This window comes from Nuphar pumila, chromosome 7, assembly GCF_984573655.1.
Source record: "Nuphar pumila chromosome 7, dmNupPumi1.hap1.1, whole genome shotgun sequence".
NCBI lineage: Eukaryota > Viridiplantae > Streptophyta > Magnoliopsida > Nymphaeales > Nymphaeaceae > Nuphar > Nuphar pumila.
Genome location: NC_143255.1, coordinates 953,510 through 968,069, shown reverse-complemented (window position 1 = coordinate 968,069; position 14,560 = coordinate 953,510). Strand labels below are relative to the sequence as shown.

General features: G+C 39.2%; 1 protein-coding gene across 1 annotated transcript; it reads right to left on the bottom strand.

The window, feature by feature from the left end:
- Window positions 1-9,616: 9,616 nt before the first annotated feature.
- On the bottom strand, window positions 9,617-10,970 carry LOC149830774 (SMAD/FHA domain-containing protein). The gene is made up of 2 exons (XM_090013491.1): window positions 10,391-10,970; window positions 9,617-10,213 (listed from the first exon to the last, which is right to left on the bottom strand). The coding sequence occupies exons 1-2, from the start codon at window positions 10,950-10,952 to the stop codon at window positions 9,717-9,719; spliced, it is 1,059 nt and encodes a 352-aa protein (XP_089869617.1). The 5' UTR covers window positions 10,953-10,970; the 3' UTR covers window positions 9,617-9,716.
- Window positions 10,971-14,560: the final 3,590 nt, after the last annotated feature.

Sequence of the window (14,560 nt, the reverse complement as noted above, 5' to 3'; positions counted from 1 at the left end):
TTGCAAAAAATAATCCCTATATTCAAAATCTCTATTTCTTGACTTTTGTTGGATATTTTTTTAATCTTTCGCACATGTGAACTGGCTGAGGTTCACGCAATACGTAAGTACCTTGGAAGTTTACAATTGTCAAAAAAACAAGAGATCGCGTGCTGAGCTTCGTAAATATATTATGACCTTCATTTGTTGTGAATATTCTGATGTTTTCCCTCAGATTCGACCTTTGCAAATGTAGTAACAACATTCAGCAATTATGATTACTTTGTAAGAAGTTTACAATTTAAAAAAAAACAAAAGATAGCCTGCGTAAATATATTATGACGTTCTTGATGTTTGCAATCAGTTTGACCTTTTGCAAACACAATATGACCTTCCCAAATGTGGTACAAAATTTTTGAAAAAAAATATGCAAACTTCTTTTAACTAAAATAATTATCACATATGTCTGCAAATGTCTGTTGACATTCCCAATATTGGTTGTGAATATCTCGGACGTTCATTCTATGATTAGAGTTTCACAAATATAACTACGTTTAGGAAGTTTACAATTTTCAAAAAAACGAGAGATCGCCTAATGGGCTTAGTAAATATAGTTTGACTTTCATTTGTTGCTAATGTTCTGGATGTTTGCACCCAAGTTCAACCTTTGCAAATACAGTACAACCTTCGCAAATTTAGTACAATATTTGCAAAAAAACCCTATAAACTTCTTTTAACTAAAATACTTATCACGGGCATCTACAAATGTATGTTGACATTCGTTTGCCAATGTCTTAGACGTTCATATTTTGATTAGAGTTTTGCAAATATAATAAGACCTTTACAGATATAGTACAACTTTCATAAATAATACTTGTGAAACTCTTTTAAATAAATAGTTTTTACATAGCAAATGTTTGTACATTCGGCATGCTTATTGATTTATATAAAAATTCATTGCGATCATTTTTTCATTTTTTATTTGTTTCTTATTAGAACCTTAACATTTTTTATCTAGAATCCTAATATTTTCTCCCTCCCCTTTGCGATAATTTTTTTGATCAACTTCACAATCTTTCGGTTAGGTCAAAAAGTGAGTTATATATATATATATATATATATATATATATATATATATATATATATATATATATATATATATATATATATATATATATATATAATGTGAGATCCTTAGCAGCACAATAAGGGTGCAGTTATGCTGGCCGTTGGATCCTATTAGGATCCCTAATAGAATCCAACGGCTAGCGCAAGCTTTAAAAGGCTATTTTCATGACTTTCTCTCCATTTTTGCCGCTCCACTCTCTCTCTCTCTCTGCCATGCACCATCCTTATCTTCATGACTTCCTCCCACCACGCTACCGCTTCATCGTTGGACCATCATCATTGAAGCCTCGTTGTTTCTCTCATCGAGCATGCTGTCGTTGCATGAATCCCATCCTCTGTCTCTCTCGTCAAGCACGGTTAGAGGTGGCTCTCCTGAGACGAGCACCGCCTCCCTTGAAACATCGAGCACCACATCCACACTCCTGTTGTCCTCTCTCTCTCTCTCTCTCTCTCTCTCTCTCTCTCTCTCTCTCTCTCATGGGTGAGGTGTTGCCTCAGGATCACATCAAGCGAGGCTGGGTTGCCTTGTTTGAAAATGTGGTCACTTTGCATAAAAAAATTGGGAAGTTGAAATCGAACCAGGCCAGATCAACATAAAATTGAGCTTGGTGCCTTGTTGGAAAATTTGGTTATGGCCTTGAGTCATCCTCATGCTATAGTTAGGGGTGTCACCCGGTTTGGTTTGGTTTGGTTTGGTTTGGACCCAAGTGAAACCAGACTTGGACCAGAATTTTTAGTATGGTATCGGGTCCAGACCCAGGTCTAATCAGGTCTACTATAAGAGAAACCGTACCCAGACCCGATAAGAACTACATGAAATAGACTCGGACCATACCCGATAAAATAATATTTTTTATCATTTTTACATTGAAAATTTGTGGGCCTTAATCGGAACTCGGGCCAGGCTGGGGTCTGGTATAAAATTTCACAAACTATACCGGAGTCTATGTATTAACTGGTCCTTTGGGTCCAGACCCGGATCTTAATCAGGTCTTATTTGTCACCATACCTGGACCCTATAGGATTTGGTCTGAGTCGGGTCTGGGTAAACCTGACCCGTTGACACCCCTAGCTATAGTAAACATATACATACAATTTGAATAAGGGTGGATCCCCTCCATTCATGAGTAGTTTGTTATATATAGGATTGAAACTTTTAGTATTGGTGTTTTTCTATGATTGATCCAAAACTGATATGGTTTTAAAAAGTCTATTTTCTATTGCTATTTGGAGTTTCCGTTCATGGTTTTCTTATTTAATCATATTCAGTGAATTAGTGTGGTTTTACTTTGCATTGGTTACATGCTGTTACTTATTCAACATAAAGATTGATTTACAGAGAATTTTGAAAGAATTTGAATGTTTAATTAGGGTATCAGTGTTTTTTTTTTTTCAATTAGCTTTATGCATGAAAAAAAAATGTTTAATTAGGGTGTTAGTGTGTTAAAATATTAGGGGTTTTATTTCATTTCATGTTACTTTATTTTGTTTTACCTGAAACTTTTGTTTGATCAGATTGTTTCATTTGGTGATGCAGAGTTTAGGTTGAAAAGGGCTGAAGCTATGGACATAAGTTCTACAAATCCTAATGTGGCACAGAAACTTGACGTGTCGCAAATATGTGTCTGGCTGAAGATGTGGAGAAGTGTGATAATGTGGATATTAATTTGGCTGAAGATGTGGGAAATGTGATAATGTGGATTTAGCTTTGATTAGCGGTGCTATTGTTAAAGTAGCAAGGTGGGTTGTTTGGCCTGTCATACCAATCTTTGGGATAGAGTCTGATTGACCAGTGGATCCTATAATGGTGATATGAAGGGGAGCTTACCAAACTGATTTCGCCTTTCGATGGTGCTTTCTTGCCAGGCCGCAAGATTCATGATTGCGATGCAAACGATGTCTTAGATTCTCTTGCTAAACGAGGGTCGCCCACTTTCATTTTGAAGTTGGACATCTCTAAGGATTTCGATTTTGTATGCTAGTCATTCCTCAAATCGTGCAAGTTGGATATAGGTTTTGGAGACCGATTCATCAAATGGATCATTGAACTTGTCACCACCATTCAAATTGTCATCTCCATCAATGGTGAGCGCGGAGAGTTCTTTAAGATGCATAGGTTCCCCACTCTCCCCACTTCTTTTCAATGTTGTGGGAGAAAGCCTTAATGCACTTTTCAAGAAAGCACAAGATGTTGGATTCATTCAAAACCTGTTCTCAGGGGGGTGCTAGATCATTTCTCCATGATTCAGTACGTGAATGATGTCTGCCACTGAAAATTCTCCTATGCATAGCTTCATCAAGAACATGCAGAACATGCAGGATCGGGGTGTGCGCACAGAGGACTCAAGGAGAAGAGAAGAGGATTGTGAAGTTGATTAACAGTCTGCATCAGAGAGGATTCTTGAACCTCTTTCAATTGATTTGCAGAGGCAAGGGGCTAAAGAATTTAACCTCCTCTGGGTAGCCGTTATCCAGCCTAACTGTCTCATTGGATTCTCAAACATGCTGGAAATCCAATGTATAGTGGGCTCCACCATGATCCTGCTGGTACATATCTCAATGACCCACTAAATGGGTCATTAGATTCCATGTGAGACTCATTTGGTCACACTGGATCCATATCAGGATCCATCATCTCTCACTTGACCATATGGGGTGAACACTCATATTTATCATAACCAGTGCATTATGTATTGCACTCATGACATTATGAGGTTTTCATACGCTAGTTGGATTTTTCCTTTATGATATATCCTTATCATGAGGTTATTCACAAACTAGGTTATTTTTCTATCATGTCATAACTTTCAAGTATTCACCATTCACTGCATATTAAGTCATGTAGTCCACGAATACATCATAATGTGGGTCTCACATAGTCATGGGGTTCTTTGGCTCTTTCATGACTATACAATAGGCATGCACTCTAGTAGAGTACCATGAAATTCATAAATTCATGATTTGCCAAAACATAGCAATTACTCTCACTTTCCATGTGCATTATCACATATTGATCACTACCTGATCATTTTAAATTTGTATATTCGGATCCAAATAATCATAAGAGTGACTCACCAACACCATTTAGCATTTTATGTATGAAAAAATAAAATATCCTTTTATGCATTTATACAAACAGAATATAGAGAGCATTATGATTATTTATCATTATTATAGATACATATCCTCACATGCATGTGCAAAATTATAATTTCGCTCTCACTTTTTCATGCATTGCATTTTAAGCAATATTTGCATTAGACTATGACATCATGTGGTTTTACATACGCTAGTTGAACTTTTCCTTCATGATATATCCCTATCATAAGGTTATTCGCAAACTAGGTTGTTTTTTATCATGAAGTAAGTCATAAATCTCATACCCAAATTCAATTTGGATATGCACCAAATCCATATCCATTGAGAGTTATCTCATTATCATTTGGATATGCCACAATATGATAAGCCAATTATCAGGCTTTAATCAAACCACAAGTTTGAACATTTAAGTTCAGATCCATTACCGGATCCACATATATGTATCCAATTTTATTAGATTTATAGGATTTCATATCCAAATCTGACTTGAGATGTTATCTATCAAGTCCAACACGATCCATATTAAAATGGATCTCCATACAAGTTTAAATAAAACCATGGATCTTACAGGATTTGACTATAATTCAAATCCATATCCAAAATCATATATTTCAAATGTCAATGGATCCATATTACACATCCAGTATTCCACTTGTCTGGATCTAACCGTGTAAATCCTGGATCCATATAAGTATATATCATTATTAGATCCAAATCTCTGACCTAATACTATCCAGATTCAACATGGATCAAAATCTAGATTCATACAAAAATATATACAGATTTGTCTATAGATCAATTATGGATCCACATACCATATCCGAACACAACACTTATCCGGATCAATCACAATCTTGAATCAAATCTAGATCCATATCCTCTACCCGAGCGTGTCACTAACTTGGATTCAATCTAGATCAAACTAGATCCATATAACATATCCAGACATAACACTCATTTGGATCAAATCACAAAACGGGATCAAACTGGATCTATATCCCATATCCGAGTATAACACTCATTCGGATCCAATCATAAAACTGGATCAAACTGGATCTATATTCCATATCCGAGTATAACACTCATCTGGATCCAATTATAAATCTTGAATCAAATCTCGATCCATATCTCAATCCGAGTATCTGAAACCAGCACTAGATCTGTTCAAGTTCAACAAGATTCAATAACAATGTCTGGATCCAAAACTAATTGAACTGGATCTATACTAAGTCATATCATATCCAGATCCATATAAATTAGGACCCACAAAATTGGATCGATGTCAGATCCAAAACATGAATCATAATGTGAAGCATAAGAACAATGCAATAACTCAAAAGAATTTCATGATTCAAAAGTTTTACCGGATCCAACGAGGTCTTTTATAAAAATACATGTACCAACTGGATCCAAACCTGTAAGGATGATGTTCTCGGAGGTATTTCGCTAACCAGAAGCACTTTTCTGCAAAATAAAAAAAGTTAGAAATAGTTCTGGGTAAAATAAAAACAAACCAGAACATTAAAAACATAATATCTCTGAGTTAAACAGAAAACTTCAAGTGGTCTTCTGTAATTTTTGAAAAACTTTAAGATTATTCTGAACAAACCAGAAAATACGAGCTTATCTCAAGAATTAATGAGAAGACGAGCCTTTTCTGAAAAATCCAGAAAACAGAGCCTCTGTTTTAAAAAAAAAAGGACTGAACTGGTTCCTTAAACTGGACCGATTCTTTTAAAGTTTTTTCGTAAAAAGGGGACTTAGCTTAGGGTTTTCCTTTTTTAGGAAAAGGGGAAACAAAGTGAGGGAGAGCGACGGAGGCGACGGTCGTCGCCCTAACCGCCGCCTCCACCACCAGCCAGAAGATTCGGCAACTGCCTGGCCACCTGGTGGATCTCGTCACCGTCGCCTTCGCTGGAAGATCCGACAACCGCTACCATCTTGGGGATCTCCTCCACCCTACGGTAGTTTCGCCGCCCTCCGGCTGTCGTAGACCAGCGGAGGAATTTCATCATAATGGAGTCCTGTTGCTCATCGACAGCAATGGCGTCGTCTCCAACTATCATTGTTTGCTTTCTCGCACTGGCAAGCCGGCCAATGTCGTCGTCGACGAAGGTGTCATCCAAGCTAAGAAAATGGGGGTGATGATCGTAGCCATTACTGCTGCTATTTTCGTGATTTTTTTTGTTGGTGCAACCACCCCACGAAAAAGGATTCTACACCATCTCTGCAAAAATGGCTACACAGTGTGGCCGATCGGAGAGGTTTCCGGCGATGATGCGGCATCATGCTCCTGATCGTTTGGCTCATCTTCTGCTTCCAACTCCATGATTTCCCTGTCACCAGTGCCTCTGTCTCTGGCTTCGATGTCTCAGACAACCAAATGGCGGCCAAATGGGACGCGAACAGCACCGTCTTCTTGTTTTGAGTGAGGTCGAACATGAACCGGATCTGATCACCTGCAACTGATATTCCTGTGAACAACAGGGATGTTGCCCCCATCTGGGATCTTGATGTCTCGAACGCTCCTCTCATCCAAGTTCGTGAGTCTCCTCTCTCCCTCTTTTGTTTTTACTGAATCGGTGTCAAAAGTCACTGGAAAAAACTGGTAACCTTGTGACAAAGGAGTTTTACCTTACTGTAACCGTCAGCAAGGGTCGCTGAAGTCCGTCGACCTCTTGACGGAAATGGATTTTCCCCTCCCTCTTTCTGATGCCAGGAGCAGACCCCGAATCGGGTTTTGCCTCAGAAGCATGTGTACCCCTCTAGGTGGAAATATGGTTTTCCCTCTGCCTCAGTCTTCAACAGCCTGTTGTCGGAGACTGGCAGGGATCGCTTCCCACGCAACCACCACCACTGACGAGAAAAAAAATATTTTGCACACAGAGGGGGTTTTGCCTCTTCTGATCTCAGTCAGGAAGCTGACCCGATTCGAGTATGTTGTTCCACTAAAAATCGATTGCAAACACCAATTCAAGAAGGTTTTCTTTCTACCTCACATGCAGGGATTTTCCTTCCTCTTCTGTTGTTTTCTTTTTCACAGGTTTCTCTGCGTCCAGCAGCGGCAAGCGGTTTCGTGACGCTGTCGACGGGAAAAACCCCTCCCACTGACCATGAAGCCGTCGCCGCCAACGTAAAGGCAGAACGAAAAACAAAACAAAAAATTTCATTGCACTATTCTCTGACTCCACCGATGAGTCGTCACCCCACATCTCGTTGCACCATCGATCCCGTTACACGCAGAATCCCCGTCTGAGTTTATATATATATATATATATATATATATATATATATATATATATATATATATATATATATATATATATATATATATATATTTGTCGTTCGATCATCTGGTGATGATGAAGCTTCTGAAGCTTTACATGTAAATGTTGTGGCTGGGGCCATTGAGGCGCTTGCAGAGGGGTGCATGCCCTCAGAAAGTGGGTGGCTCCACTCTATATACTCTCTGAGTTCCGATGATCATTGCTCCTCGGTGATGCACTAGGGAGGAGGTGCCTCCACTGGCTGCATGCCTCCTTTTGGCCCTTGCCACCACCGAAACCTCCAGCTTCAGCTCTTCTGTCGAGAACCTTGTCCTCATCGGTGGATGTGGCCTCTTTGCAGTAACAATCAGTGATTCCATCTCCTGTTCGGTTCAAGTGAAGGATGAATCCATTACAATGTCTGTATACCTGCAACATCGCTCTGATACCACTGTAGGATTTAGGATCGGGGTGTGCGCATAGAGGACTTGAGGAGAAGAGAAGAGGATTGTGAAGTTGATTAACGACATGCATCAGAGGGGATTCTTGAACCTCTTTCAGTTGATTTGCAGAGGCAGGGGGTTGGAGAATTTAACCTTCTCTGGGTAGCTGTTATTCAGACTGTCTCATTGGATTCTCAAACATGTTGAGAATCCAATGTGTATTGGGCTCCACCATGATCCTGATGGTACATATCTCAATGACCCACTAAATGGGTAATTAGATTCCATGTGAGACCCTGGTCACACTAAATTCATATCAGGATCCAACAGAACAAATATCACATGCATGGTTGGGTGTCTTCGTGGCAGCCCAATAGTTGATGGAAAAAGGGGACCTCCATCGGGAAAGAAATTGCTAAGGCATTTGATTATTCTCCACAACTTCTTGGAGCATGGTATGGACTGGCTCCTTGAATGAGCCTTGTGGTCGCTTGGCTCCTCACCGTGATCACGTTTCTTTGCCTGGTTGCTCCTCGCTATGCGCATCAATACCTGATGGGTCACGATACATACCTTTTTTCGTTGTTGAAGCGGAAGCGGAAAACAGCGGATCGTTGATGCTCGCTTTTGCTCAACGGATGTGTGCCCTTACTTGGAGAGAACGACGATTCCACGAGTCCAAGTGCCCCATGACTCTCAAACGTCACCTTCTTCTTCTTGTTTTCTTTTCACTGTGCATACACTGAGCACACTTTTCTTTTCTTGATGATGGGGTCCCTTTTTCTTAAGTGCACACACAGTCCATCCCTCACTGTGTATTTCCCCCTTCTCTCTACACGCAAATGAGAGAGACCTCAGAAGATGGGGGGGTGGACGGTTTCCAAACCGCCCCCTCCTCAAAAGGTGGGCCGGGTCCAGATCTCGCCCATCATGGGCGGACCCGGTACCCAACCCAACAATACCGAAAATCCCCTTCAGAAACTCTGTGTGCAGCTTGCTGCAGGTGTCCCAACTGTGGTTCACAACTCGAAACAATGTGTCATTTACTATGGTTCTGTGGGTTTTTGGGCAAATGTTCCTCTCTTTGTGGCCAGATATTAACCTCACCATTGAACTCCCGTCTTGTTTTCGTCAGTTGATCCTCTTTCCTTCTGAGATCAGCAGATCTAAGCGTTGGTATGCTGTGTGGAAATGGTGGATTTGCTCTCGGCATGGTGACGAACTTGGTAAGAAAGGAACAATCGTGTTTTTTCGCGACTCGACTTCATCCACTGCCAAGGTGTGTCGCGCTGTTACTAGTGATGTCTCCACGGTAAAGGCAGTATGGAATGATATGGCTTCATCATGGTTGTCTCAACATACCAACCATCCTCTCTTGTCTATTTAGTTTGTCTAAACTGATTTACTTCTGATTGAGGATATCTCACTCTCTGTTACTGCTTTGTAAGCATTTTTGCTGCGTTTTAATAAATTATTTTGCCTTCTAAAAAAACAAAACGGTATCTATGGCCCATAGTTCAGATGCATACAACAGGCCATCAAATTGCAATGATCATTAAAATGAACGAACCACAAAACCCTACAAGCCCTATCGAAGGCATTCAAAAGTTGGTAGACCTACATTTAACGAACCAAACACGCTGAATGAAAAAAACACATGAACAGGTTCTCCTAAAAAGTGGCGCAAAAAACAAAGAAATATGGAATACATACATTCTCATTTCTGTGATTAGCCGTTTGATTGTCGAACTTGTTAACAAAGTCCAAAAGGAACACGTTACACAACGCTATTACCACCACTCTATCCTTCCTCTTCCTCGTCTTCTTCATCATAATCCTCTTCTTCTTCTTCCTCCTCCTTTTCTTCTTCTTCCTCTAAATCTTTATCATCAACAATAAACCCTCCAAGGGAATCATCATCTTCATCTTCGTCTTCGTCTCTTTTTGGAGATTTGGGGTGCTCTGTCTTCTTATGTGGCGCTGAATCTTCAGCAAGCTCTCTGGGATGTTTATTTCGAGTCCTACCAGACTTCGGTCTTTTACCATTTCTCAGCTTTGCAATCAATTCCTTTTCATCCTCGCTCTCACCGGTCCAATCTTCATCTTGATTGTCATTCCCTCTCTTTTTCTTCTTCATACCACCTCTTCGTCTCTTGAGCACCTCTCCTTCACCGTCCTCATCGCCCTCGCTACTTTCAATAGCCTCGTCTACGAACCAACGCCACTCTCTGATGTCCTTAAGCTCCTCTCTCTTCTCATAACCATCAAATTCATGACCAATCACAAGAAAACCAAACTCTGGCCAACAAAAAATCGTGTTTTACATGAATCAATGACTATATGTAACGGAGCAAATTTCAATCCATACAGAGAAAAATAAATTCTTGGAGAAGTTAACATAAAACCATAATTAAGAAACAAACAAAAGGTGAGATTGGAAAAAGTTCAAAAAGAAACGGTGGAATGGTCTCTGACCTTTAACAGGATCAATGGATGAAATATCCAACGAATCCAATCCCAAATCCTCTTCAATATCCCCAACCGCCTCATCTTCACCTTCACTAGGTATCTCTTCAAGACCGTCTCTCCCCCTCTTCTTTCTCTCTGCAGTTATCCTCTTCCTTCTCTTAACTGATTCCACGATCCCTCTTTCTTCCTCCTCATCAACGATGCTCTTCAAGAGAAAAAACTTGGGATTCTTAACACAAAAAGAGATCTTGTCCCCGATTCTTAGGCATCCACTTTCTGATTTCCTGAAGAAAGCAGCGGTTTTGGCTCCGCGGGGGCTGTCACCAACATCACCTCTCAGAACGCAAACTGGGTTTCTGCCCAAAACTTGGAAAGACACCATGGTTTCTTCATCTGGGCATTTCTCATTTTTGCTGTTTCCATCAGGATACTGCAATTCGAGGGAGATTTGAGCCCTGGAAATGGTTAAATCATTGGAAAACAAGCCGGGATTAGCTTTCCTTCCTACTTCCACTCTGCGCCCTCTCTCTATTTTGATTTTCTCTCCCTCCCCGTTCTCCAATTCCATCTTTGGGAAACGTTTGACTCTCTCGAAGGGAAGGGGAGGGCACGTTGAACTGTTGAAGTAGCTCAGGAACACGGTTTCCATCATTTGAAATAGGACAGGTTCTACCATACATTCAATCCTAGCCATCCAATCAACTGCTGGATGGCTAGGATTGAAGGTATTATGAAATCCATCCTATTTCAAATGATGGGATCCGTGTTCCGTGCGAGCCAAGCAACCAAACCGACGTAGACCAGGCTGTCCACCAAGGGCCTTCTTTGGTACTTGGTTCGAAGCATAGTTGCAATGAGACGTGATATGCCCCAGCGTTAGGGGTGTCAATGGGTCGGGTTTGGTTCAAACTCAGGTAAAATCAGACCCAAACTTGATTTGAGATGATGGTACTGGGTCTGGACCCATGTCTAATCGGACTGACCATAAGACAATCCATACCCAGATCCTATAAGAATTACATGAACCAGACCCGAACCCTATAAGAATTACATGGACCAGACTCAGATCATACTTGGTAAAATAATAATTTTTTTTTATCATTTTTACATTGAAAAATTGCTGATCTCAATTGAAACTCAGGTTGAGCCTGAGTTTGGTATGAAATTTTACAAACCATACATGACTCCTTATATTAATTGGACCTTTCGAGTCTGGCCTGGATTCTAATCGGGTCTTCTTATTTACCACCAAACCCTGACCCTATAGGGTTTGGTACGGGTCGAGTTTGTTGACACCCCTAGTACCCAGAAAAGAAGAAATTAATTTCTGGTAAATATGAAACTGAGTTTCTATTGAACAGAAAATTGTTTCTATTTATAAAAAACATGAGGTGCCATACCTAGTTTCAATATGGCTATAGAAAAAAAAAACTGAATAAAAAGGGTGGAGCCTCAACCAAAATAGAAACAAAAGAATGTGTGTTGGAGGTAGCTAAGTAAAAGTTGTTTAGGATTTAGGACTTGGGTCATTCTAGAATGACTGATAAATGTGATGGTTAGAGGGAGACAAAGGTTGTTTATGTTGTATGAGGTAGGATATTATATATCATGTAGGTACTTTTTCTGCTCTGGCGAATGGAGCCATTTTCAAAAATCGAATGAATGTTCATTTGACTATGTTCACGAAAACAAAAAACAGTCGGTTCAATCGGGGACCTTCCTTTTATCACCAGACCTTGAGCCTCTGTACAGGTTGGCTTCGGGTCAAACCTAACCCTAACCCATTGACACCCCTACATAACAGGCTGGACAGAGAATGTTGGAGAAGAAATCGACGATAAGACGTACATTAGCATAATGCATGATGCATCATCAATTGTTTATTCAGTGGACGGTAAGACATTTAGTCATTAATCGGTTATTGAGAGGATTCAGTCCAAAAAGCATAAAAAATGAAATTGTTTGGCCAAGAGATCCATTGTCAATTGTTACAAGAAATTGAAACTGCAGATGTATTGGTATCCAATGATTGTAGAACACCAGCCAAAAGTACTTCTCCAGCATATGAATTTTAACTGTACAAACTTATTTTGACTTACTCTAGAAAAATCATTTTTCAGATTTTGAGAACATCATTGAAGTATATTGCAGCTAATTCTATGTGCAAAGTCCTAAAGTTGAATAAGAAACTCGTTGAGATTGAAAATCATCTGTACTAATGGGGTGCAAACGTAACAGGCAAAATATTTTTATGGTCCTATAGGATTATACTTTAGTGGTATATATATATATATATATGGATTTAGGTTCTTGTATAAAGGACACGTTTGTCAAAGTGCTTATCATAGATCGATCAATCCCATCGGGTTAGATATAGCATCACACTCTACCCAAATTTTGAATTCCTAAAGTGGAGAACTCTAAATGAACATTTTTCGTAAAATATTTGCATACATTCGGTACAACTACATAAACAATAACACGTTGATTATGAACCAACACACTAAGCTATATTTCTGAAATAAAAGTATCATAAAACAAAGTGTTTAAACTTTAAATTCATAGTAGAGCTTGATGGTCTAGAAGGTAGGGATTCAACATACAAAATAAAATTGTGGTGGTTTAATTAGATTATGAACGTACTCCTCTTCATGTAGCAGATTACATCTTCTTTAGCATAAAAAAATATGTGAAAAGGGTATTTGCTTTGTTACCAAAAGTAACTAATTAAAAATTATAAATGAATACAGAATGAACAAATTTCTGATTTAGGGAAACATGTTTCCGATAAAAGGAAAACAAATTTGTCATCTAAAGGGGAATCATTATTTTTTGGAATGATTTAGTTTCCCATAATTGACCTTCACCAAGTAATGGACGATGATATGGTGATCTCGGTTTGTTTTTTTCTCTTTTTGTAAACATATTTTGACTGTGAGTGCAAGCACATCAATTAACAAAAGTTGATACGTAGTTAATATAGTTGCCGATATTCATTGAGCATGACATGTAACTTTAGCTAGTCGAGATAATTAACCATCATTGTTGAATTGAAGAGTCCTACAGTTATAACGTGTATATATCCAAGAGCTTTCGAGCAACTCCTAACAACATCTGGGATCTTCGAGATAAAGAAACGTAACTCAGTAGTTTCGTTAATCAACAAAAGGTTAATAAAGGAACCCACAGAGGTCGAGTTTGGTATGCTCTCTGTAGAGGAAACTTACATATTCAAATAGGCCACTTAGAAGATGGATTTACAAGGAAAGCACGTCAATGCTATGAGCTAAAATAAAAACATGCATTGCATCAAATCCACAATGAAAATTTTTTGATACAATATGAGCCAATTTTTTATTGCTTTAACATGCATGTAAACACGAAAGTTGGCTAATATGATACATATTTTCTACTAAGTAAGCTATAAAGAACATGTTAATGAGATCAGATTAAGCATCGCTTGAAGTAGTTTAAGGTGGTTTCCTATAAATGTTTAAGAACTACTTAGGGCTCTTATTAATATGAATCCACGATTAGAAAGTGTATTTTTTTGCTACAGTCTTTCGCACGAGTCTTGTAATAGACAATAAAAAAAAGTTTCTTTTACGTGGTATTTAATCAAATAAACAAGTATAGAGAACATGCTAAACTGGATGATAAGTTTGGATAAACAAATACTGAAAGGAAACAGAAGCAAGGAGCAGGAGGGATAAAAAAAACACTATAATCGTTGCTTCCTTGTTGCTACTAAAGGTCCGGTTGCATATGCATGATCAGATAAGCAATACATTGGAGCAACGTCACCAGCATATTATTTCTCTTCTAATTTGTTGGTCGAAAAAGAACTCTGAATCTGGTATATTTGTGGACAGCCGAAAATTTCTAGGAGGTTATCTCTGATGTTCAGTAAAACAACAAGAAATTTGATTTTCTTTGAGTGAGGGGTTGTGCATCAACCTAAACGGTGACCCTAATCGTTTTCTCGCGATGAACCCTCAACAAAAATATAGCAGTTGGTCGTAGAGGGGGGGAGTCAATTAGCAGCAGAATCGAACTCCGTTACAGTATTCTTCTGGGACAAAAATATAGCAGTCGGTAGAGGTGGTCAGACATTAGGAATCTCCCACCGAAGGACTCAGCGCTGAGAAGAGATCGACTTTCCAGTATTCTTCTGGG

Excerpts from the sequence above, each read along its gene's own strand:
- LOC149830774 (XM_090013491.1), bottom strand. The coding sequence starts at position 10,952 with ATGGAATTGGAGAACGGGGAGGGAGAGAAAATCAAAATAGAGAGAGGG. Across the intron at positions 10,214-10,390 it reads ATCCATTGATCCTGTTAAAG|AGTTTGGTTTTCTTGTGATT; the intron begins GTCAGAGACCAT and ends TTTGTTGGCCAG.